This window comes from Hakea prostrata, chromosome 9 (genome assembly GCF_041222555.1).
Source record: "Hakea prostrata isolate BN-2017 chromosome 9, UWA_Hpros_2, whole genome shotgun sequence".
Lineage (NCBI taxonomy): Eukaryota > Viridiplantae > Streptophyta > Magnoliopsida > Proteales > Proteaceae > Hakea > Hakea prostrata.
The window spans coordinates 24017217-24043124 of NC_142608.1; the positions used below are offsets into that span (position 1 = coordinate 24017217).

Here is a 25908-nt window from a genome sequence, read left to right on the forward strand (position 1 = left end):
GTCCTCGTTCCTCCGCTAAATCTCACCAGTGTGATCCCACAATCTCTAAGAAAGGGAATAAATTCTACAACCCAAATGTCGTGGAAGGATTGTATGGAGATCTAAAGCAAAAGGAAGGAAACCTTTCCTGCGTTTTTAAGAGAGAGGGAGACAGAAATGAGAGCCGCCTTTCTTTGAAAAATTTCACCCACGAATAATTCACTTTCAAGTGATAAAGTAATAACTAATATACCCTTATATTTTGTAACCCCCTAAAAGTATTTTTTCAGATTTGGCTTGGGCACATGATTTATTAATAAAATAATTAATAAATCCCAACACTGTGGGTCCAAGACAGTATAGGAATCAATCATTTAGAATTCATTGCAGTTTCAGTGAAATTTACTATTGTTGTGAGTCCGGTTGATGATTCCAATAGATTGGTTTTTGGAATTTTTGGATCATTATTGTACAAGGAAATGATCCAGCCACTCCTACAGAAGACAAATGATATCAGACCTAGGATTCATAAATGGGCTACTTGTTTTTCTTCTTTTTGTAATAATAAATGGGCTTAATTTTTTTAAAGAACATACTGTGAAACGGCTAAAAGACTTGGAACATACTCACACCAGCCTAAGACGAAATATCTTCTATGAACACGTTATGAATTAACATTACAGACAACCATATATATACAGACACTTCTACCCAGCACTGGATTGCAATCTCTGTGCACTTCTGCCACCATGGAATACTTCATATGACGATCCCACCCAAAGGAAAAAAAGAAAAAACAAAAGACACCAAAAAATTTCGATCCAGGAGAAATAAACCTAACTCTTTCCAATTTGATTGCTAAAAAATTGCAGCCAACAATAAAACCTAGCACGTATCGGCATACTGAAATGAGTAGCAGAAGTTAGCAATGTACATTTGCTACACAATGCAAACCAACCGTTACGACTATATGCTAACAATATCATACAAGCTGTGATGTACCTGCAAATGAAGATGAAGTTTCAAGTTACGGCAAGAAAAAAAATTAAGTTAACGATTGTAGCCTCTCTGCAACTTGAAAACAAACATAATTCATTGGACCAGGAAGGTCAGAAGCTTTAAGATTGTCTGCTTCACAAAAACCATCTTATGCAACTGCCAGAAATACCATCTTTTAAGAATCATTTGGCGCCACCAACTTCCCGTCGTATAATTTACATCTGAAATGCAAGTCACTTAAGACTTAGTATACGTCATTTATCAGCATACTGAAAAAGAACAGGAAAAAGAAAAAGGGGAATCCACATACAACAATTACTATCGCATGGTGGCTACAGGATCAAAGGCGCAAAAAGGTTGGGTAATTAAAAAATAATGAATGCGGAAATGTGTTGAATTTTAAAGAGCAACAAACACTCGAAATAGAATTCCTAAAACCACATTCAACAATCCCATACTCAAGATTGGATATCATAACAAGCAAATTACAGAAAAAAACTCATTCTTAACATTTGTGTGACTAGTTATTCATTTTATTTGTGCTGGTCGACCCAACTAACCAATCCAGTGACAAACTGACCAAGTGCCACCAATACCGTAGTATGGTAAACTCTACCTCAGAACATACAAAAGTTGCATCGCTTTCGATTTGTAGTTATGCATCCTATAGACGAGGTAATAAAATGCCCTTCAGAATTCTACACAACGCAGGGGTGATGGTTGCAAGGAATCATGATAAAAGCAGCAGGAAGGTGTAGAGAAACTGAGGGCAGGCAAGTTATGCACCACATGAGAAGTTAATTAATTTAATTTTGATTGATTGGACTGCTGGAAACCAAGCACCAACAGGTGAGTGCCAATAAATAGTAAGGACAATATGGTTGAGGGTGTACTCAACGTTAAAAATACATACAAGAAGGAAGGGTGATGTCAACTATTTCTGGAATATAGCTCGGAGCCTGGACTTGCCAATGGGGCCTCCTTGGAGAATTAAGGACCACAGTAAACCACTCCTATTAAATAACCTGGGGACCCAGGCAGAATCCAGCCCCAGCCCCTTCTTTCTAGATTCTTTGTTCAAAGTTCCATTACAACATTTGGACAGCCCAACCCTTAACCATTTTCAACTCCGGCCAACCCACCATTAGAAACTGCAGATTTGGAGGAATCCTACAGCACCTTGGGCCTACCATTTGGTCAAAAATCCAGCCTCATTAACTCCAACCAAATCCTGTTCTCCTGCTGTCTCAAGTTTCTCTCAAACAGCCCTATGTTCATACTCAGTCATTTAAAATTGGATCAAACTCACACCAAAGCCTCCCCTAGGCCTCGAAATCATACCCCAAGGCCCCATCCCTTATCAGACAACTAATACCTTGGAAACCAACGGTTTCTTGAACTTTTGAATTCTTGAGGACCTAAATACAACAATCCCATATCTCCTGATCCACCCATCCAAATCAAAACTAACACAGCTGGCATCTCCTATACAATACCACCCCTGGACTGAACAAAATTTCACCCTGATCCTACATGTAAAAGACTTTCTTTCCCTTCTTAAGGTTTTGCCCCATATTGCCCCATCTCAAGAAACCACCCTATTAGCCTTTGTCTTGATTGCTCAGCAATCTTATCAACCCATTAGGATTATTCATCTTCTAGAATCAAAACATCCCATAGAAGCATCACTCCCCAACTGAAAATCACAAAAGACCTTTTCTTGCACCCATTTAAGTTGGTTCTACATAAAAGATCTTGGTGTTGGCCATCATTCATTTGAGCAATAGTTCCCATCCTTGATTATATATTTTCTAAATGATCAATAAAAGCATTTTTATTAGAAAGGAGGAAAAGAGACCTTCTCCACACTGCTGGCTTTTCATTCTTTTTACGAGCATCTTCAAAACATGTCAATCATCATCTGAAAATGTGTTCCAATATTAGAAGGCTTGGTGATCAAGGAAAATATTATCACTAATTCATTTTTTACACAAGGCTAATCCCAATTTCATATGCAATGGCAACTTTTGCACCAAAAGAAATTCTTCCTTTCATATGGGGCAGCATATGGTGTATTCATAAACTCCCAACAAATAAAGCATATGAATGTGGGATAGCAATGACATCACAGCAATTTGCATGAAAATAAAATTGACCATGGAAACCTCCACTAATCTAGTGCTAATAACAAATATCATTCTCTTGGTACGTTAGCATATTTCATTTTTGTTAAGACTCACCACAGAGTAAAGGGAACAAAAATGAAATGGAAAGAAATTCCAATAGTTGTCAAGGTGAAAAGGGAATCATTAAGCCACATCAAAACAAGTCATCAAAAATCAACATTCAGCTACACCAAGTAATCAAGAATCAACATTTAGTCACATCAAGTCATCAAAAAATCAATATTAAACATCACTGAGTCAACAAAAAATTAACAGAACTGGAAGACAACAAAACTGAATAATGAAACTACTAATAGTTTAAAACAATCAAAATATACAGTTGATTTCTACAGTTCTAGGAATTGTTCATTGTATGGGTGTGTCCATTCTCATAATTGGTTCATACTGCTCTTAGAAGATATGGTCTCATCTGTAAGGCTTTGTTTGGTTGCAAGGGGAAGTAAAGGGAAAGGAAGTGAAATTTCTTTAAACAAAAAAAGTAACTTCTGTAATCATGACACTCATGATATTTGATAAGCTACAAAAATTTCATACAATATTTAGTAATGATTTTCAAATGTAATCTTTATTTACTTATCAAAATCATAAGGAAAATGCATGCAAAGTAAACAGAAATTTGATGACCAAATATGGATGATATGGAATTCGTCATGTAATCACACAAAGTAATGAATAGAAATGATTACAAAAAACTCTGTTTTTTAAGTATGAAAAAGCTTCCTTCCCTTTCCCCCTTCCCTTAAATTCCTTGATGTAACTTGGAGTCTGGGCCAGACTTCATGATCCTCTCAAATAGAACCAGTAGTACAACTAGCATTAAGCATCACTGTTTCAGGTCTGATCTTTAGCCAGCTCGCAATGGGCAGCAGTTAGGTGAACTCCAATCTACCCTGTGGTTTAGCGTTCCTAGCTGAATTAGGGTTTGAATGTTCTATACTTAAGTTTCGGATGCAGACAGCAGCTGTACCTGACCTAACATCACCCGCAGATGAGCTTGTTTGACTTCCAAACCTTGGGTCTAGGGTTAGGAGGTCTACGGTTAAGAATGGAATGGGTTTGGAGCAGAATATGGGGTTCGGCCAGGCTGTATTAAGGCTGAAACTTGAAAGAATTAATTCTGTTTTATTGTTCTGTAATTTCAGATTACTTCCCTAACGCTAGGGTTCAAAAACTAGGTTTCCAAATTGGTTTAGGACTCTTGGTTAGGGGTTAGGGTTAGGGTGAAGTGAACAAGGTTGACCCACCCTATAATTGGGTCCAAAAACCCAGGCCCAATGGGCACACCAAAGGCTGGTCGGACCCCTATAGGAGTATTTTGGTCATTTTTGACATAGCTTGGGTATCTCAGGTCTGGGCACCATTGAGTTCAGTGTGTTGTCTAGCTTAGATCTATTTTTATTTTATTCTTCTGTTTATTATTCAAGATATTTGAGAGTCCTTGTGTAGGTCAGATTCCCAGTTAGGTTGGGATCCCACAACTTGAGTCCAATTTGATCTCCTAATTGTTAGGTATCCATATCTACTCCTTAGAATTTGGATTGGAGTCCTCTAGAGTTGGTTATTGAGTTTTGGGGGTCAAAATACTTGGTCAAAATTAGAGTTAAAGATGGAGTCCCAATTAGAATCTATTTTAAATTATGAATCCTTTTGGATAATAAGTAATTATTTTCCAAGATGGTTTCTTTTATTTGTGGTGGTTATTGAGTTGTAAAGGGGATCCTAGTTGAGTCAAGTTAGGTTTCCTTATTAAAGTCCAAGTCCCCTCCACTTGTAAGGCAATACATAGCCTCCTCTACTCCATTGTAAGACAACTTGAATTGATGAATAAAATTTCTGAGTTTGGAGCAAAATAATGTCGTGGTCTTCTTGGAAGCGTGTTGAGGAGAATATGCTGCCAGCTCAGCCATCTCTGATTCACTATCTTATTCTTAGTTGTTAGATTATATTTACCTATAAATACTGTTGTACTTCACATATCAATACATACGAACATTACTTCTTACATGGTATCAGGTTATTTCCTTGGGCAGTTCCCTAGTTTCTTTCCTGAGATGGCGTCTCTGCCATCATCCTCTTCTCCGACTGCATTGTCCCCAAATTGTGCCCTAATTTCCATCAATGTTGCAACCGCCTTACCCATTAAGCTTAACTCTTACAACTTTGTGGAAATCCCAATTTGTTCCTCAGTTGAGGGGTTATGATCTCGCCGGTTACTTTGGATGGTCTACTCGACAATTTAGTGATGGTATAACTCCAGACTTGCCCACTGATGATTCAACCCAGATTATGCCTAATGCCCTGGTTCATCACACGCTGACTCGCTCAAAAACAGGGTCTTAAAAACCAAATTAAAAATGAATTTCTTAGCACTAGAAGATGAGAAAGTACCCTCTACCTATGCTGAAGCTGCAAACTCTTCTTATTGGAAGCAGGCTATGCATGATGAATTTAATGCATTAGTTCATAATGGTACATGGGTATCGGTTCCTCGTGACAAGTCACAAATTGTTATAGGATGTAAATGGGTCTTTCGTATCATACAAGACCCTGATGGTACTATAGAGAGGTACAAGGCACACACTTGCCAAAGGATTTCACTAGACCACGGTACGACTTCAGTGACACTTATAGCCCTGTGGTTAAAGTTTAAACACACCACCATACGGATTATTCTCTCTCTTGCCATCACCAACAATTGGCCAATGTCAATTAGATGTGTCTAATGCATTTTTGCATGGTGACTTAGAAGAGTCTATTTTTATGAAGCAACCTAGTGGTTTTGTTGATCCAGCCTATCCTATGCATGTTTGTCATCTAAAGAAGTCTTTATACGGTCTGGAGCAAGCTCCATGGGCCTGATACGGATAACTCATTAATTTAATTGTTTCTCATGGATATGTTGGTTCTCGCACTGATACATCTCTATTTTACTACAAGACTTCAAAAGTGACATACTTTCTCATTTATGTGGATGACATACTTGTCACTAATAATAATCTAGAAGCTATGTGAAATGCAGCCCTAACCCTAACCCGGAAACCCTATTTGTTTGTAGGCTCAAGGACCCAAAGTAAAGGAAGAAGACAACTATGGGCCATCTCAGTAAAAGACATGGTGTTGGATCCAGAACCCATGGAAATTGATGATGGTGCTCTATACTTGGAAACCATGTCTGAGTTGGAGAAGAAACTACTCATTGATGAAGGAGAGCCTGGTTGTTGGACTTAGAACCTATTTGGACATGGTTTGAAGGCATCCCTCAATGTTAGGTAAGTAGTTTGATGTGTTGACAGAAACCCATCCAAAGTTATTGAGGTTTGGACCATTAAATCCCTGCTTTGGAGTTGCTGACATGGTTGGTCGACTGATTGGTCAAATGGCCAGTCGACCAACAGGTACTGTAAGGTCAAAATTGGAAATCCTGGTATTTTTAGGACTTTTTATGCTATTTAAAGGGGGGAACTCCGTGTTTTTCACTCACAATCAGTTCTAAACCTCTAGAGAATGTGGAAAGAACCCTAGAACCTCTTCCTCCAAAGCCAAGGAAGATCCTCAAGCATCTGTTCGAGTTTCTTCATTGGTTCTTGTTCTAAAAGGTTAGTAATCGATTCGTTTCTTCTTTAATTTATTCTTTTTTCTATATTTCTGATTACTTTATTATGAGAAAGGTATTACACTACTATAAAGGCCTCTTCTTTGATTCTCTTAGCCATAAAGTGAATCCCCCATTCACTCTATATTCTTGAAACCATATGGTGATATTCTTGTTTCTTGATTTTACCTGAGTTCTTGATTACTCCCTCATTATTGTTTTTCCTACCAAGTTGGTGATTGTGGGAAAAGTCTCACACTAGTGTTACAACCTTTCCTTGGATCCCCATGATTGGTTGGGTGAATCCCTTTCCTTTCCTACCTTGGGAATTTGTTAAGTGGTTGATTTCTAGGAGGAAGCCCTTGGGTAACCCTCATGAGAGGGTAACCAAATTGGTAAAACTAATGTTTCTGTTAATTTGATGGATCCTCCCCAATGCTTTTCTTGATTTTGAAATACTAATTATATCTTTTCCTTACTCCTTGTAAACCTACCTTGGGCTATTTTGAGAGTTACAACTGGGTAACCCTCATGAGAGATTATCCAAATTGGGTATCCCTCATAAAAGAGTATCCAAATTGGGGAATCCAAATCCACTTTTAATTCTTGGGTCCTCCCCAACACCTTTCTTAAATATGTATTTCTACTCTTCTTTCCCTAGGGTAAATCTTTATTCTCCCTAGCCTTTCCATGAGAGCCATGGACTATATGTGATGAAATCCTAATTTTATGGCTCAATCAAAATCCTATCTTTTGACCATGATTTGATGCTTTGAACTTCTTAGATAGTCTTAATATGTTCTAGGAAGCTCCCCTTCGCATTTCGGAGCAATCGGACTTCAAACAAAGAAATTATGACCAAATTAGGGTTTTATACCCCATTGGTCTACTGGTTGGTCTACTGGCCCAATCGACCAACCAAGCTGCCAACCGTAACAGCAGCTTGTTTTTTCGTCCGATTCGATCCGTTTGACTTCTAATCTTCTAGGGCTTATTCCTAATTATTATTATATGCTTGTTTAGGGTTTAATTGCTAGTCTTGGACCTCTTCCTCATTATTCTACGAAATTCCACAAAGTTACTTAAGGTAAGGACAGTTGATCTAGCCTAAAATACATGTTTGGTTGTATTTGATTTAGATTACATGATCATATTACTGCTGTATTTAGTTTTTATAATTATATTGCTACTGTAGTTCTTCAACTACAGTAGTACTTGTTCTTATAATTCAATTGTTATTTCAATTAAGTAAGAATGATTACTTACTCATGTTTTATATTATCAGTTGTGCTTGTGAATGACCGATTGAAAATGTGACGGCCTAGGTTGTGATTGAGGAATGGGGAATGCCCTTTTGGTATTTCTATCGTTGGACACTAGTGGAGGTGGTATGGGACATTTTCCTATGGTGCCCCTTGGCGCTTTCCCGATTTACTGGTTGACATACCTAGGGCATGTTTTGAAGTGTTTGGCTAGGATGTCCCTGTTATATCAAACCCAATCGGAAGGGAATTAAGTCCGAGCAAACCGTGGCAGCAATGGGGATTTGAGGATACTTAATAGCGGTGCGTAATATCCATGAGGACATGAATCACATTGTGGACACTCAATACCGGTGCGTAATATCCGTGAGAGGCCATTCATTGGTACAGTTGCATAAGTGGAACATGGGCCCTTGGACATCAAGACCAGTGAAATGACAAGTGAGAAGATATCGGAACATCCTGTTAACTTGATGTAATTGACCAATAGGGTTACTGAGTCCGTCGTCCGAGTTGGTTGCAGCCATAGGATACGCCGACTCTAAGGAGAAGGATACCAAAAAGGATCTCGTGAGGGGAGGAATGGAAGTATCTGGATCTAAGTTGATATAACTAAGTAGAAGACTTGCATTTGGCTAGGCTTAACCCTGACATGCGCCAGTACTCAGACGAACGGAGGCGTGAGAGAGTGTTGACCTAAACCCCAGCCAAGGAATGTCCAAGAGGGATGCAGAACCCATTTTCCAATCAGAGAACCCAAAAAATACAGAGATGGTTGAGGGAGAGTGATTTTGGACCCTACCCATGGGAGTATGGTGCTATGACTTAAAGCATATCTACCAATAGAGACCAGCATGCATAGAGTTAGAAGCATATCTGCATTGTCTATTTCATATCATATTGCATTCGATATGATTTGCTATCATGTGTTATTATGTTATTATGGATTGAACTGCTTTGTTGAGTTATTTTGAACTCACTCCTTTTTGCAACATCTTTGTTAGACATTATTGCAGGTACTACAACTGTTGATTATAATGGTCAATGCTATGAAGACCAAGTTAATGATTCATATGGTACTCAAGGTACTGGCTACGGCGACTACGTCGGTAAAGACTACCAGTACGAGACTGATGCTTATCAGGAGTAGTTCGACTCTTGCACCTGTGTGCCAACGATAGGACATTGTCTCATTCTCTTTTCTATCTTTAATAGATTCGTTAAGACCTTAGTTGTTTGTATCCCTTTTAGTTTTTGGGAACTGGTTGTAATCTTTCTTTTGCTTTTGATCTACTTTTCCGCTGCTACTGTGGAGTGAGTTCCCGCCTCACTCTACATTTTGATTTATTCTATTAGTATCTTTTTCCGCACTCTGATTGTATTCTTGAACCTTATCTTGATCTTTTGATTAATAAAGTTAACATTTGATTTAATCTTGTTCTTGATCATATTATTGTGAATGTGGGAGGATGATTTCCTCAAATATTGGACTTCGGGACTGTGCATCATACACTCGGGTATTCCAAATAGGGTACCAACTGGGTGGATGTAACAAGCTATCTCTTATTTACAAAAGGCTCGAGCCTCGGCCTTTGCAATCAAAGATCTTGGTGATCTTCATTATTTCTTGGTTATAGAAGCTAAGAGGACTTTTAAGGATCTTTTTTTCTTTCTTTCTCAGAACAAGTATATATCAGATTTACTTGCCCAGACTAAGATGAGCGATGCTAAGTCTGTGGCTTCTCCTATTGATTCCGAGGTTTCTCACTCTCTCTCTCTCTCTCTTTCTGATGGTACCCCTTTCATTGATGGGACAAACCATTAACGCATTGTAGGAGCTTTACAATATTTAGCAAACACTCGTCTAGATATTGGTTTCGCTGTGAGTCACGTCGCCCAATTTATGCATCTGCCTACTGATGCACATTGGAGTGTTGTTAAATGGATTCTTCGTCATCTTCAGGGCACTTCTACATTGGGTCTTTTCTTCTCTCGTCATTCTACTATGACCCTTGTCGGTATTCTGATGCTGACAAGGCAGGATGTCCTGATGATCACCGATCGACCATTGGATTGTGTCTCTATGGCAATCATCTTATTTCCTGGGGTCATAGGAAACAAAAGATAGTTTCTCGTTCATCGACTAAGGCTGAGTATCAGGCAATAGCTTCTGTAGCTACTGAGCTTCTTTGGGTCCATTCATTGCTAGGAGAGATTGGTGCCTTTCTTCTTTCTACTCCTTTCATTTGGTGTGATAATATAGGAGCTACATAAAGACAAACAACCTGATTTTTCATGCTAGGACCAACCATGTAGAGATTGACTTCCATTTTGTGAGAGAATTAGTGTCTTCTCGGCAGTTTTCTAGAAAGTATGTGTCTACAGTTGATCAGCTCGCTGATATCCTCACAAAGGACTTTTTTGTTCTAGGTTTCTCTTTATGAGACAAGCTCACGGTGATGCCCCTCTTACACTTGAGGGGGCATGTTCAGGAGACTATGCTGCCAGCTCAGCCATCTCTGAATCCACTATCTTGTACTTAGTTGTCAGATTACATTTACCTACAAACACTATTGTACTTCACATATCAACACATACGAACGCTACTTCTTACAGAGGATCATAGCGGATTTGAGTGATCTTCTCCAATTTCAGTCATTCTTATTCAGTTTCAACAATCAATCTTCAAGTCCAGCTGAAGTCCAAGAACTTTCAAAATTCCAGCAGCCTTCAAGTGTTTCTTCTTCCACATCAAGTACGCACAACCCCCCCCTAGCCACCCTCCCAAACTTTAAAACCATAACCCTAATGCTCTTATTCCCCCCCCCTCCTTCTATTTTTTTAGAACTTTTCAGCAATTTTCGGACTTTTTCCTAGAACTAAAATTCAAGGTCAGATCTACGGCAATCTAACAGTTAGACATGTCCCAAAATTTAGGAAGATCATCCCTTCACCCTAGTGACCTTCCGTCCACGTTTCAGCCCAATCAGGCCAACCCAAACCCTAGACTAACCCTAACCCTAGTTCCACTGAAACTCTTTCAACTCCCAAAACCCTCAAACAAAAACCTAAACCTTTTTAGGATTAGCATCCCCAACCCTTCTACACTCGATCCCAGTCCAAATCAAACCCAAGAATCTTAAACCCTTTAGGACTCTTCAAACACATCCTAATCCATCTAGGACTGGCCAAAACTTATTAGACTTGACCTGAAATTATAAAAAGTTAACAGCAGCCCCTTCCCAAGCCTAATTGAAACTTTACAGCAGCTTTCTTTAAGCCCTAATATATTCAGCTCTGGAATTCCAAAACAGCAGCAGCCGGACCTTGGCACCACCCTCCCAAGCCCTAAAGCCCCTTATACCCAGATCTAAAACTGAAGTACAGCAAAGAGTTAGCCTAATCTGCACGGTATCTTGAGTAAGAACTGCTGCTCTCCACTGAGGTTTCAACCCAAACAGCAAGGGTTTAAACCCTATTTTGCCGCTGGTTCTAATTGAGAGGATCCTAAAAGTCTAACCCAGACCCTGGGTTACATCATAGGGTTTGCTCTGATTGGGCTGAAATTAGAAGGGACGGAAACTACAGTTAGGGTCATGATGCTCCTAACGTTTGAGACAGATCTAACGGTTAAATTGCTGAAATTAGGAGGGAAGGTAACTAGGTCTAGGGTTATGATGCTCCTAACGTTTGAGACAGATCTAATGGTTAAATTGACGTATATCTGACCTTGAATTTTAGATCTTAGAAGAAGTCCAAAATTCCAGAGAAATTCCAAAAAAATAAGAGAGTTGTGGGGATTAGGGTTTAGGGGAAGCACTAAGGTTGGAGATTAACTGTACCTACTTGTAGATGGTAACTTGAAAAAGTTGAAGTTTAGAAGCTTCAATAGCTGCCACAGGTTCAAGGAAGCAGAAACACAATCTTAAATTGCAGAATGGTAAAAACTCTAAAACCCAGGTCATGGGCACTCTCCCACGACTCCAAATTTTCCTTCAATGCTCTTCTTCGTTCAATTCATCAACTCTGAATCATTTACAAGGTGTGGGGGCTCTTTTATAGCCTCATTACATTAAACGAATGCAACTAGGACTCTCTAACTTGACTCTAATTAGGAAACATATTTGGACTCAGCTTAGGGAATCCAATTTGGATTAGAATTCTGGCTACAACTAGAATTAACTTTCTAAATTAGAAAAAGGGCTCTTAAATAAGAGTTCCTAAACAAATGCAACTAGCAAAATAGACAGCCAACCTCCAGAAGGAATCCTACTTGAGAATTGATTCCAATTGGGACTCTTAGAGGACTGTATCATACATCATAACTCATCAAGGAATGATCCAAATTATAAAACTAGAGTAGATCTAGGATCCTTGTAAGGAATTGATTCTAACTAAGCAATTCCCTCTTTAATTCGGACTCCTAACCAGGCTGAGACTCAATAACTTGACCAGAACAGTAACAAACTCAAAAATAAATGTAGATATGGACACCTAACAGTAGGCTGCAACTAACTAGCCCTACTCGGCCAGCTCTTAGTATCGCATGATTGTGGGCTGAATTTGAGCCAGGGCCCTATGGTTGCCAATCCTGGATATATCATTCCCCTAACAACCAAACAAGACCCATGTGAATAAACTGCTTTCAATTTAGTGAAATATCATCCACGAAAAATGACCAGTCCAAGGATTTTATTTTCACATGGATTTTTTTTAACAGGTAGAAAACAAAACCAGCCCTCTGACAAAGCCAAGATTGCTTAGATCAGATTCATATTAAGGGAATTATATTCCAGTCAACCCTATTTGGCACACAGTGAATGCTGTAAAAATAACCCTGGACAAAACACCGTCAAATGAATGCTTCACCGCTCTTTTGGTGCAATTTTTTACTACAGTACAATTTCTGAAAAATCCAACATTAGACAGATTAAAATGTCTTCTACCATTGAAGATTAATGCGCTGTTTTTGAAATAAACCATTTGCAATTTGATTTTCAGCTATTTTTTATTCGATTCTTATTAACAAACAATATTTAAGGAAATAAAATTACTGAAGTTCAGAGGGACAAGGGCTCCTATCTTATTCACTGTTCCTGAACAATGTTCCAACAATCTGTTCAGCAAGGAGATCTGATGAGCTGGACAAAGGGGTTTGAGAGCACGGGTTGATAGCACCACACAGAGCAGTAGGTGGTAGGACTCATATCCCCTGATGAAGGAGCACCATGCAGTGCTTGTTCTCTGTGCTTCATCTGTAAGAGATTCCAACCAGCTCGCAACCTGCATATATTTGTTTCTATCTAGTTGAAATCCTGCCCTTTCAGCAGATAAAACTTGGTTGCCTGCACAAACAGTCTTATTTGTATTAATACTTTTTCTACTTCTCACAGCTGCTGCTCCTCTGAAATCTCTGATGAGTCTTGAGACTTCTTCGGCTGAGGTCAGGAGAAGTTAATAAAACCCCTAACTACAAAAGAAAGACTGAGATCTTTATCAACGCCCTAGTATGCTAGACACTCAGATCAAGGACAGACCAATGTTGGAAAAGCAACTAATTCCAAAATTAGATGCCACACTGATAAATTTACTGGAGAAGATCAATATTCAGTGAGCAGTGACATCTTATTAATAAGCTCATGAACTCAAAATGAATCTCTATGTTCAAGCCACCACACTAGTTAGGGACTCATTAGAAGGGGGGAAAAATTAAAAAGCCAGAATATCAAGAAAATCAGTGAATTTCAATTTTTTTCAAATGGTTCTTTTCAACTGAAGAATCGAAAGAAATAATGAAGAACCAGATACGGGTAGAATGGCATGTAAGAGGAGAAGATAAGGCTAGAAACTTCAGATCCAAGTAGAGACATTTGATAAGACTGCAGCAGTGGTGAAAAAGGATCCCTGTCATGGTGGCAGTGGAAGTTGGCTGAGGATAAATTCAGACCCACTTAAAGTTTTCAATAACATAACAAACACAGAAGGTGTTTCTCCAATCTGCTGCTCTTCTTATTTTGTAAATATTAATGGAAACATCTGTTTTCACTTTAAAGAAAATTAGCTTCTGGCATTTCACTCGTGGAGAAATTTCCTATAGCATAGAGCTGCCTGCTTACAGAATATGATCCTTCATGGATAATGATTTCATTGGACATGAACTGGTTGGCAAAGATCCAGAATCTATTCAGGTTTATTTTCCTTAATAAGCCCAGAGTTGGGCTGGATAGGTTACGAGCTATCAATATTACGAGTTTTAAGTCATAATGGACCTCTTCAAAGTGCCCAAATTAAAAGCTGAATACATGGCATCTAGGCAACAAGACGTCTTCGGGGGTGAAGAAAAGCAAGGGGACACCAGACAAGACACATAGGCATCATATAACCTGGATGCCTAGAACCCCCACAGCGCCTGAATGCCTAAGTAGCACATAGGCGACCGCTTGACGACTGTGGCCTGATTAGTTGGTTCATTTCTTATTTAGCATTTGAACTGGTTCAATGTTGGTCCAAATCAATTTAAGAGTTATTGCATTAATTTAAGGGTCTAAGAGTCTTTTAAGATTGTAATTAGCTACTTCAGAATCCCACACAAAGAGCTACACATCGTGTTACATCTTGGTAAGAATTTATATTCCTTTACTATAACTTCTTGACTTCCGTATTTAATACCACATTGCAGAAGAGTAAAATCAGACTTGAAACATTGACTTCTGCAGAGTGAAACTAAAGCTGCAGCCTGGTTCTCCATTGTGAGATCTTGTCTGGTAAGTAATATCTAGACAGAAGCTTGGTGAGTCCTGAACCACATCTAAGTTACATTTTACACGTGTTTGGAACACAACCTGCTGCTTGGAGCTAGTAAGTAATGTCCAACCCCCCGAATTAGCTGTTTGGAATCAACCTTTGAAACTAAAGCTGCAGCCTGGTTCTCCATTGTGAGATCTTGTCTGGTAAGTAATATCTAGACAGAAGCTTGGTGAGTCCTGAACCACATCTAAGTTGCATGTTACACGTGTTTGGAACACAACCTGCTGCTTGGAGCTAGTAAGTCATGTCCAACCCCCCGAATTAGCTGTGGAATCAACCTTTGACTGAGGATCTGCCCTACAAGCTGCTACCTTTGGAAGATTGAAAACTGGTACGGAGATCCATCATCCCAATTCCCTTTCTTTCCATTTCAATTTCCTTAAAGCCCCAAAAGCACCCCGTCGACCTGTGCTTAGAGTAAAACCTGCAACTCCACAACAGAATCTTCTAGAAGACACAAGCAAGGTGCTTTTTATGAAATTTCAGCCAGTCCAACCCAACCATCAGATAATCTCCATCTTTGGTCGACATAACCACCACCATCAGGTCCATCCAAAGTTTGCCCACATCAGATATCTCGAACCCTAGATCTAGTCACTTGCTCAAATTTTGAATTCACCAAGAAACGCTAATTCCAAAGTTAAATCTACATCAATCTATCAGATCAGTCTATAACTTCAAGCATTATCCCTATACACCATTTGAAGTTCAATCCAAGTTTCAGGTCAATATAACCAATAGCTTTATGTTTCTTGGTTGCACTTCCAAATTTTAACCACCCAAATTTTCCTATAAAGCCTATTTCCCATTCACAGGATTGAACAAGATTTTGACTAATCCCCCTCATCTTTTCAAGCATTCAATCTTAGGCTGGAGCCTTAGAAATCATCCCTAACCCAGAGAGACCCCATTCCAAACCACCACACGAGAGAAACCAGATTCAAATCCCACCACCCTAAACCAAAACTAATCCTTTTTCCACTCAATTGGAGTTGGATCTTTTAGAGATCTTCATTACTGGCCCTCAATCCAATTGAGGCTACATCACTGAAGTTAACGAATTAACTAGACGAAGAATGAACTGTAATGTAGATTCTGCTTAATGCCATTCCTCCCATGCAAATTATCTCAGCCAAGTGATGGGCTTACAGAGGTGTAAAACTGCCTGCTTTTCTACATTGCAATGATCTAATCATCCCATGGTTCTTCAGTCACTGGGTTTCTCCAGAAGAGAGGAAATTTCACACGTTCCCATTGAGATTTAATAAAGTAACCCCACTGCCATCAGATAAATCTCAGGGGAAAAGAGGACTTGAGTTTCTCATGCTTTTTAGATATTGGTTTATATGATTCTAGTGCTACAATCACATGGAGATTTTTGGACAGTGGAGTAAGCTGAGCAGGTGCAAGTTAAGGGGCAAGGGAGAAAGGTGGTGCAAAGAGGGAATACAGAAGGGTTGATTTGCAGGCGATGGAGGAATATTAAGTGAGATCCAAAGAATCAGGGAAGGATGAAAGACATGGGCACACAGGTAAGAAACAAGGAAGATTAAGTCAATGCAAATAGAGAGAGAGAGTGAGAGAGAGATAAGAATGCTGATGGGGGTGTTATAGGTTTTGTCAAATTTTTTTTTATTAGCCACGTACACATTTTGTAAATCTTTCAACATAGTTATTTATATAATTGTAAAACGTAATTTGAAGTTACCAATTTTGGATTTTTTACAGTTCTAGTAGACATAGGCAATTTCCCCTAAAATCAATTCTTCCCTACATTCTGTTCAGAACTCAAAAAGAAAATTTCTAAGGACTCCTATCCGTTCATAGGTTCTCATAATCTTCCCCTACCTCACCAACTCCTGTCCAGGATTTTTGTTCCCCCACGAGGCCTTGCAATGAGAACACCCAGTGCTGGAAAAGCTAAAAACTATGGTAAAATCGTAAATTTATGTCATTGTCATTAGAATTTTTCAAATTTACAAGTTGAACCCCCTCAACTTACCCGATTCACTCAGAGAACCACGTACACACAAAACAGCCGCATGACTGGGGAAAATCTGACCACAGCCCTAACCCTAGATAAACCTCAGAGCTCCTTCCGCTCCAGCAACAGCAAATGACTACCCTTGTTTCTAACCGTTGGATTTTCCAGTGCCAGCTGAATATCACTTTGTGCTTATGTGACTTCTTCCTACCCGTCTCTTTGTTAACTCTCCCCCATGATTTTCCCCTTCTCCATGCTACATTTTTACGGTACATTAGAGCCGCCTTCATAGCTGGCATTTATGAGATGATGACCTCCATAACTTACGCTGAATTAAATTACCTCGCATTTCGTTACCTACATGAATAAGGTCAATTTTCAGTTCTTCGTCCCCTCTTGTTTCATTTCTTCAATTTTTGCTTATGTACGCATTACATAGAAAAATCGTTTTTTTTTTTTTTTACATAGAAACTCTCCACCCAAAAAAAAAGGAGACAAAAACCACCACAGAGATCCTTCGTCGAAGAAGGATTCAAACCATAAATGGGTGTAAAAAACCCTGAGTGGGAATAAGAGGGCTCACCACCAAGCAGAAAATTGAAGAAACCGTAGCAGAGAATAACCTGCTACAATGGGCTAGGAACTGCAAGACGACCTAACAAGGCTGAGGAAAGAGAGGCAAAATGGTGGAAGGAAGGTAGCAGGGCAGTGAGTGGTCACAACAAAAAAAGAGAGAGAGGAAAGGAGGTGGTGATGGAGTGTTATAGCCAAAAAAGAACAGGGTAGGGTTGGTGGTGGTATTTGATCTTCAAACACTCTCGATATCAAATCCTAAAAACATCGGCTTCGATACCAAGTAGGATATTTGGGGAATCTAATTTGTATTAGTGACACATAAGAGATGAGTACAAGGCAAATAGGGATATCCGATGTAGAATATTACCAAAAAAAAACCCTATAGAGATATCTACCATTATAACTGAATTACAATTGAAACTAAGTTGGAACACAACAAAATCTGAATACCTATAACAAATCAGCACAAAAATCAATTTTTGAAACCCCATGGGGGTACTTAGCTATACAACTACAACTCAGCATTATCCCAACTACATGGGGTTGATTACATGAATCCTCACTCATAGACATTTATAATTTGATTACCAAACATAAATCAGATTTGCAGAAAGATAATCATATATGATCCAAGCACCATACTTGGAACTAGACTGAAATCCCATCACCCCTATACCTTAGCACCTGACCACTTACTAAATATAAAAATCAACGGGAAGGCTCAGCAATCTTCCACACTTTAAACCCCCCCCAACCCCAAAAAAAAAACGTACAAGTACCTAGAGTACTAAAGTGTATTTGGATCCTTTCCTTCAGGTGGGTTTTTTTTTTTTTTTTTGGTTTTTTGGGGGGGGGGGGGGTGCAGCTTACTAACTAGTCAGATTAGGTATTACACAATTAGAACTCCCCCAAACAGGAATAAGCCCACTAAAAGTAACCTCTTACAAAGAAAACCTACTGCACTTAGACCAAAACCCCAATAACCCAACCCAATTCATGTTTACATGCATCATTCTTCCTAGGCTCGAGAAAAACCTGCCCAGCAGTTTTCTAACAACAAGTAGGTAATAAAATATAAGTAGCAACTTTAATGAGTCCAACCCCACTGAAACGCATACTCCATAAATTCCCTTCTCTTTCCTTGTCAACCCAAACCACAACATGTGGGGTCTCACCTACCCCTTGTTATCCATCAAACAGGACAAACTCTAGGAGGTATATCATGGCAGTTATGAATATGTTATCAAGAACCACTGTAACAAATTGAGCCAGTGAATTCAAGCATTTTTCTTTCTGTTCTGAAAACAACTTGGCATTAGAAAGCAACACAGCAATCAAACAGAACTTCTGTAGAATTCAAGGCCAACCTAATGGCAAGCCATGACATATTCCATGGACAAGGAGAGTCGAGTTCCATAATTCAAATGTTGACACCATATATCAGTTAAATTTATTCAATCATTTTCATAAGTAGCAGGTCAGTATGGTTCTTGCAACACAATGCTCACTTTCCTACAAATTAAATTAGTTGCATGGATATGTTGGTAGACATCAATAAATGGACAATTTGTGCAGAAGCATGAAATAAAAATCCCCATGTAGTAAATCAGTGATACACTCACAGGTTCAAGCACAAAATTATTAATTATAAGTGGATGCTCTAATAGACAATTCAAGCAGGATTTGTTGATCAAACAAGAGCCAACCATCAACAATGTGTCAAAAAAGCACAAATCCACCTGATATGAACCGATTCAAGTCCTTGGGGAATGTCCCGCATCAGATCCAAAAGCAGAGGAACTTTCACTGTCAGAATCTGTAAAGTGAAGATTGGAATAAGTGAACAGATCAATACAATGAAGAAAAGTCCCAAACAGCATCACTGAATACATAAAGCTAGCATGCTGAACTACTAACAGAATTTGTTTATGGAAATTCATAATATTACCACTTGAAGAGGAGCCAGAGTCACTGCTAGAGCTGCTTGAACTACTTGATCTACTCACATTATCCCCTTGCTTCTCTGCTTGGACAGGGGATGAAGAGGGAATAATCCTATCATCTGCAACAACCAGCACACAGTTACAGGGATCGTCAAATCAACAAATTAGAGTGCCAGTAACACAAATTGGTAAAATACAACTACTAGAGTCATTAAAGTTTTTACCTCCTTTAGTTTCCTTGTCTGCTTCAACCATTGCGGAGGCTGGGTTCTGTCAAAATTTGTATTCAAAACAAAAAATAACCAACCAAACTCGAGTAAGAGTATTAAAACTATAGAAGTTGAGATTCAGAGACCTACCGTTTCCTGTACATTGTGCTCTGTCTCCATTTCTGCTTCTGCTCTAGCTTGAATTGCGAGTTCAGCTTTCCTTTTGTTCTTGCTCAGACTCTTCTTGTAATTGGTTACAAACCTGTCAAGTTCCCACAGAGTTTCTGCATCAACGTTATCAATGTCTACTTCAATCTCATCATCATGCTGGCACAACGATGAATTCCTCTTTTTAATAATCTGAACAATGTTATCCAACTTTTCCGAAGGCAAACTTTGCAGGTTTGTGCTGAGCCTTTGCTTCTCCTCATATGTCATGTCCCTTTTGTGAGGATCCTTTGCCTTAGGTTTCTTCAGAGCAGGGGTCCGAGTTGGAATTGGAGGGGTGAAGTTTGAAGCTTTCGGACCAGAATCGACGGGAAGTGTTGTTGACTCTGATCTATCGAGAGTTCTTCTCATCTCAGGATATGGAGGAGGTGGAAGGGTCTTCCTCGAAGTAGGGGTAGGAAGCATAGCATCATGGTCTGCCACAAGCCTAGTATTGAAATTGTATTCAGCCTCTATAACAGCCCACTTTTCTTCAAATATCTTCAGAAGTTGTTCCGCCATGACGTGAACATCCTGCCCTTTTGGGTTATATGTCATCGCATTCCTGAACGTAAGTCTCACATCCTCCGCAAACTCCTTCGGAGACATATACCAATTCTTACTCAACCTCGATTTCACAGTGCCCAAGTCCATTGGATGCTTAATAATGGTGAAATAATCATGAAGTCCAAGCCCTTTCACGTCCACTGGGGTATTAAACACCCAACCATGCTTGTGCTTCATCAATTTGGAAAGCAAGACACTGCAACTCTTGAATGCCTGAATGGAAGGCTTGTCCATTCCGAATCCATATTCCCCATCTCCATGTTTCTTACCATTAGACTTCGACTTCTTGTTGCTTTCTGGAGGAGGGAATTTCTCCTTCCCTAGCACAAAATCTGAATTGCGATAGTACTGGTTTGCCTTCGGAGTCCGCTTCTCTTTCTCAACAACATCACTAACCCCCTGGCTGTTCTCTACGACTGAGATACTAAGCTGGTGCAACGGCCTCGACTCATGATGCCCAAGAGAACTAAACTCAGAATTCAACCTTTTTGTACCACCGTTATCTACAGCATCATTTGCAGACAGCTGTGAGTGACTGTAACCGCCACCGGAAAACCCAGTGAGTTGGACTTCCCTAGCTTCAAGCTTCTTCACCAGACTCCGAACCTGATCAAGCTCGTTAGTGAGCTTCCGTCGTAGCTCTCGCATCTCCTGCTTCGACCGAGACGACACGTTAATCGTGACACGATTTTCCAATCTAGGGAAAACCGGCCGAACTGGCCCATTACCGGAAGGCGGTTCACGAGTGAGAGGAGCGGCGGATTGACGACGATTCAGGCTCGAAGAATCGTCGGAAGCAGCATCGAAACGTGTATGCAGATGCTGCTGAGACGAGTTACCATCCTCAGGACCAGTGGTTTGAGAAGGTTGCTGTTGAGGTGCGTTCTTGGGACCTTTATTATGAGCCTTTCTGGTGTAGACTTTGCCATCTCCCCATCTATGCTTGTCTCGAGAACCATCACCGCCTCCCCCGACCATAGGCCCGGAAGCCATACATACGTTGCTGAATCAAAACCCTAAAAAGAAACAACCGATCCGTCCGAGTAAAGGAAACCGAAACCCTAGTTAGGGTTCCGTGAATCCGCCAAGAAACTCGTTACCAGGGTTTTCAATCTAATAAACCCTAAGGTCGAGAAGGAACCCAGAGATGTTACGGTGCAGGGGGAAAAGGTTAGGGTTTTCAATCTTACCCTGTTTTCCGGTCTGCCTCTCTCCCTTATCCCACAACTGTATGGTATTTTCTAGTTTGATAAGTTGATTACGGGAAGTGATTGGCGATTAAAAGGACCTTCGAGACGTTTTCTTCGCGAGCTCCAGAAAGAAGCATCAATGGCGTTCGTTTTTCCTGATTCATCGCTCGTCACACCACGAAATATTTCTGTAAAACTGCTCTAATGCTCCAAAGAGTGGGGACGATATGTGCCTGAAGGCGGTGATTGCATCGCCTTTACCAACCTGAATCCAACCAAATCGCGGGAAACGGTATCTATAGATGTATTGGGACATGGGTTAAAATTTTATAGCAAGAGGCAGCTTGTCTTTCTTTCCTTTGAACCGAATAAAGGTCCCTTATTACCAAAAAAATAAAATAAAATAAACGTCCCTTTCTTCCCCAATAGGAGGAGGATGTTTCCGGCATATCGGGATAATAAGAAGATTGTCCAATAAGATTGGTGAGCCACACGGAGAGAGTGGCTCAAGTTCTCATACAGTCCGACCCATGGATATTCTCATATGATTTGAGTTACTCAATAAGCCCTTAAATGTATAACTGAGGGGTATGGGGGGATTATTGTTTAGGATCCTTCTTACCAAAAAAAAAAGGATCCCAATTCCCTAAACAAGGTCAATTACTCAACTACAAAAAGACTAAACTCAAGAACGTAGTTTAACCCGATGAATAACCAAACTGGTCTTTGGCCAAAAAAAAAAAAAACAAACTGGTCAAGCAAGTTCTTTTTTTTTTTTCCTGTTACGAAGAGAAAAACCCCTTTGCTTAGTCTAAAACAAGCAAGTACAAATATTTTGCCGTACAATATTAAAAAGAGTCACTAGGCTTTGTAAGTAGAGGGCCTGCTTAGCTAAACTAGTGAATCACTTTTAAAGAGTCGAGTTCTAGAACATCATTAGGGGGGTCCTTCCTATCAAATCCTTGATACGAAGCATGATATGGATGTTGTCCAGAGGCCAGGGTGGGAAAGAGGGTGATTGAACAATTGGACAATCTCAGGATCAGAGCACCACACATTGGTCGATGGGGGGGAGATCCAGCAAAATAGGATTATCCCTTCTAAACACAGCTGAACATCTCAAGGAAGAACGTTCCTCAACACCTGTGCCTAATGCAATATGTTGGAATGTGTGATTCCAATTGTTGCTACACAATCTGTTCGTCCCTTCAGCCGGTTGAACCTGCAAGAATGAGCTCGACCGTGGAGGTCGAGTTTTCACCTCCGACGATCTAGTTAGGAATCCGACTAAGGAAGGCAAGAAAGTAATGAACAATAAGAATTCGAATAGTGATAGTTCTATTCAATGTACATTTCTCTTGTGTTTTAGTACCTTTTTGTAACTTTTCTGTATATGAGTTTGACTGGGACTCAACATCAGTCATTCGGTGATATAAATCTCAGTAATTGAATCTTACTCGAATGTAAGTAGTTAAATTCTTATTGAATACTGTTTCCTTGGCTACAAGCCTTCTTGGAATTTACCTTGCTATTCCGCCGACCTTATCTGGGCCGGTTCGAATTGGTCCGCCCTGGTCGGTCTGACCGAATTGATTCGAGATCAATCGAACTGGTCTTGGCTAGCTTTATTTTTCCTTTATCACCAATACACACCAAAACACCAACCAATCTTCATAAGTTTATGAGTATACTAGCCTACACACGTTAATAGAGGGTTACCAAGAGCAAGGTCAGTTATGTTTCATATACGAGAGGGGATATGATCATAGGGGGTTTTTCTATGGATAATCGTCTTGCAGTTCTAGTGGGGATAAATGCAGTTCACAAATGTAAGAAGAAACAAATTGTATAACTTTGATTGGATTGGGGTAATTGTTTGTAAAACATTTTGAATTACGTTCTTTCCAAATAAAATAGCAAGCTATAATGAAAACAACATCAAGATTTGAAAAGAATAAATTTGCACAGGTGGAGAAGAGATCTCCTTGTGAATCATTCCGTCCTTAATCCGAGAGGTCCTGCCACCCATACATGCTTGCTCCATTCACAAAATAGAAAAATGTGCAATTGGGACTCCAAACCACCATTACATTGAACACAAGTAGATTGAAATTCAGATCCATTGCGATAATGTAGAGTAGACTAAGAGACTTGCATTCAGAAGGTGCTAAAAGAATGATTTGAATTTAGGATGAATATGCAGCTTCCAAAAAAATTCCCACAATGAAGTCAGTTCACATCTCATAGAATTATGCTTTAATAAGAAAAGTGCTTAACCAACAAGTTTAAAAGTAAAAATTCTAGAAGATGAAACAACAGATTTCCAATAATCAGCAAAAGAATTCAAAGACATGGATGAGACTAGTCCAGCTACAGTCACCTCAAAGGAGGACCAAATCTCTAAAATCAGAGCATCTCTATTTCCCACCATGTTTGCAACACCGACACCCTACAGTTGAAGATGGTAATCAAGCGCCCCAATCTTATGATCTAGGGTGCAATAGACCCAAGGGTCAAACCAATAGGAGGTGTTCTTGACATCCCCCACACATATAAGTACCATAGTTGCAAGCAAAGGTAGGATAGGACATAAGCTTTTCCAAGTTTTGGAATAGATTTATCTACAACCTTGGATCAAGCAAGGAAGAGTGTGGGAAATATTTTGCCTGTAGAATCCTACACCACAACACAAGGGAATTAATCAGCAGTCGCGACCCTTGCCAAAGTAATAGAGCTTTGTTGAGATCTTCCATTTTCTTGAAACCCAAACACCCAACCTTTTAGGATGGTAACATTTCTCCCAAGCTATAGGTGTCACTTTCCTCCCTTCCTACGGAGCCTCCTACTAGATTTTTGGACAAAGTTGATCAATCTGTAGGAAAGTAACCTTAGGAAAAGCCAAATAGTTCATATGATATAGAGGCAAAGATTGAATCACAAATTGAATAAGTACTCCTTTGCCAACTAACGAGAGAGATTGAGACTTCCAAATTGTTGGGATTTTATAATTATTAATTTAATTATATTATGCCCAAGGGCAATTTTGGAAATTCACTATTAGGGTAGTTACAAAATATAGGGTGATATATTTTGATAACGCCGCATAAGTGAGTGATTACATTACGCAAGTTTTCCAGAAAAGAGGAGGCTCCCATCTCTCTCTCTCCCTTTCTCCAAGAACGTAGGAAAGGAGTTCCTTGCTTTAGATCTCTTGACCATCCTTTCCCCACGGCATTCGGGTTCTGGAACTTGTTCCCTTTCCTAGTGATTGTGGAATCATCCCGGTGGAGTTTTGGTGGAGGAACAAGGATGTGGATCCAATTTACTTCCGCTACAAATACTCCATAATTTAGGAAAGCGAATCCAGGTAAGGATCTTTCCCATTAATTAATCGAATTGAGATAAATGGAGTTATTACCTACATTGGCATCAGTTCTCGGTTCCTCCCCATTGTTTATTTTCATTGTATGGATCCAATGGGAGGAGGATTAAGGGTTTATGGAAACCCACGGAGAATCCGAGGTTTAATAGGAAACCCATGGGAAATTGATAGGGTTTTTAGAAACCCTTATGTTTTGGTTCGGATCCGAGTGGGAGGATCCTTGTGAATTTCCCTTATGAATTTTTGCATGAATTGATAATCCATGATAATTATTTTTTGTTTAATATTTATTGTTGGATTTTTTTTCATGTGTTTTGGATGATTTTTTTTGGGAGAAAAAAACGTGATTTTCTGTTTTTTGAAGAAAAAAATTCGTTCAAGAAAAATTGAAAAAAAAAAAACCTTTTTTGGTCACTGTGGACCAGACGGACGTTCATCTGACCAGATGGTCGTCCGTCTAATGATCTATCTGATCACAGTGACCTAGACGGAATTTCCATTTGGGAGACGGTCGTCCGTTCACAGAAAGCCAGACGGACTCCCAGAAGGAGAGCTGTCTCAGAAATCTTAGAGTTTGTCCAGTTCTGAATGTGTTTCTATTTACTAGACACCAATGGCTCGACAATCTATGTGATGTTTGGGCATTGGGGGCCTAATGGAGCCTAGTGGGAGTTAATGAGGTAGAAGTGTTCTGTGTGAACCACCTCATAGCATTAACATGATTGCATGTTTTTTTTAATAAAACTGTTTTCAATTATGGGTCTATTAATCATGTTTCTTGCACAGAATGAAACTAGTATATAAGTCTATGTGGGTTTGCATGAGAATTTGATTAAATGTTTGTTAGCATCTCTTTTGGTTTAAATGCTTATCCCATAGGTTGACTATGCTAGTGTGATTTGTTGTTGCCACTGTTCTAGTTTTATGCTAGAATAGTTGAACTCATCCTTATATGTAATGTCTTTAGAATAAATGGCTGCTACAAAGAGCATAGTTGCTGACCTTACTAAAGGAGATAAGCTGAA

At 39.5% G+C, this 25908-nt stretch overlaps 1 protein-coding gene across 2 annotated transcripts; it reads right to left on the bottom strand.

Moving 5' to 3' along the window:
• Positions 1 to 253: 253 nt before the first annotated feature.
• LOC149005040 (transcription factor GTE4-like) lies at positions 254 to 21794 on the bottom strand. 2 transcript variants are annotated; one of them, XR_016169936.1, is made up of 6 exons: positions 19688 to 21794; positions 19553 to 19598; positions 19334 to 19447; positions 19125 to 19201; positions 2837 to 2899; positions 254 to 1199 (listed from the first exon to the last, which is right to left on the bottom strand). XR_016169936.1 is itself a non-coding variant. In XM_089135632.1 (5 exons), exons 1-4 carry the CDS (start codon positions 21302 to 21304, stop codon positions 19140 to 19142), a joined length of 1839 nt encoding a protein of 612 aa, XP_088991758.1. In that variant the 5' UTR covers positions 21305 to 21794; the 3' UTR covers positions 255 to 1199; positions 19125 to 19139. The 2 variants fall into 2 exon arrangements, 1 of the variants encoding a protein (XP_088991758.1); XM_089135632.1 differs by lacking the exon at positions 2837 to 2899 and having other exon boundaries at positions 255 to 1199.
• Between the last annotated feature and the right edge of the window lie 4114 nt (positions 21795 to 25908).

Excerpts from the sequence above, each read along its gene's own strand:
- LOC149005040 (XM_089135632.1), bottom strand. The coding sequence starts at position 21,304 with ATGGCTTCCGGGCCTATGGTCGGGGGAGGCGGTGATGGTTCTCGAGAC. Across the intron at positions 19,448-19,552 it reads AGACAAGGAAACTAAAGGAG|ATGATAGGATTATTCCCTCT; the intron begins GTAAAAACTTTA and ends TGGTTGTTGCAG. Across the intron at positions 19,202-19,333 it reads CTCTGGCTCCTCTTCAAGTG|ATTCTGACAGTGAAAGTTCC; the intron begins GTAATATTATGA and ends TTCACTTTACAG.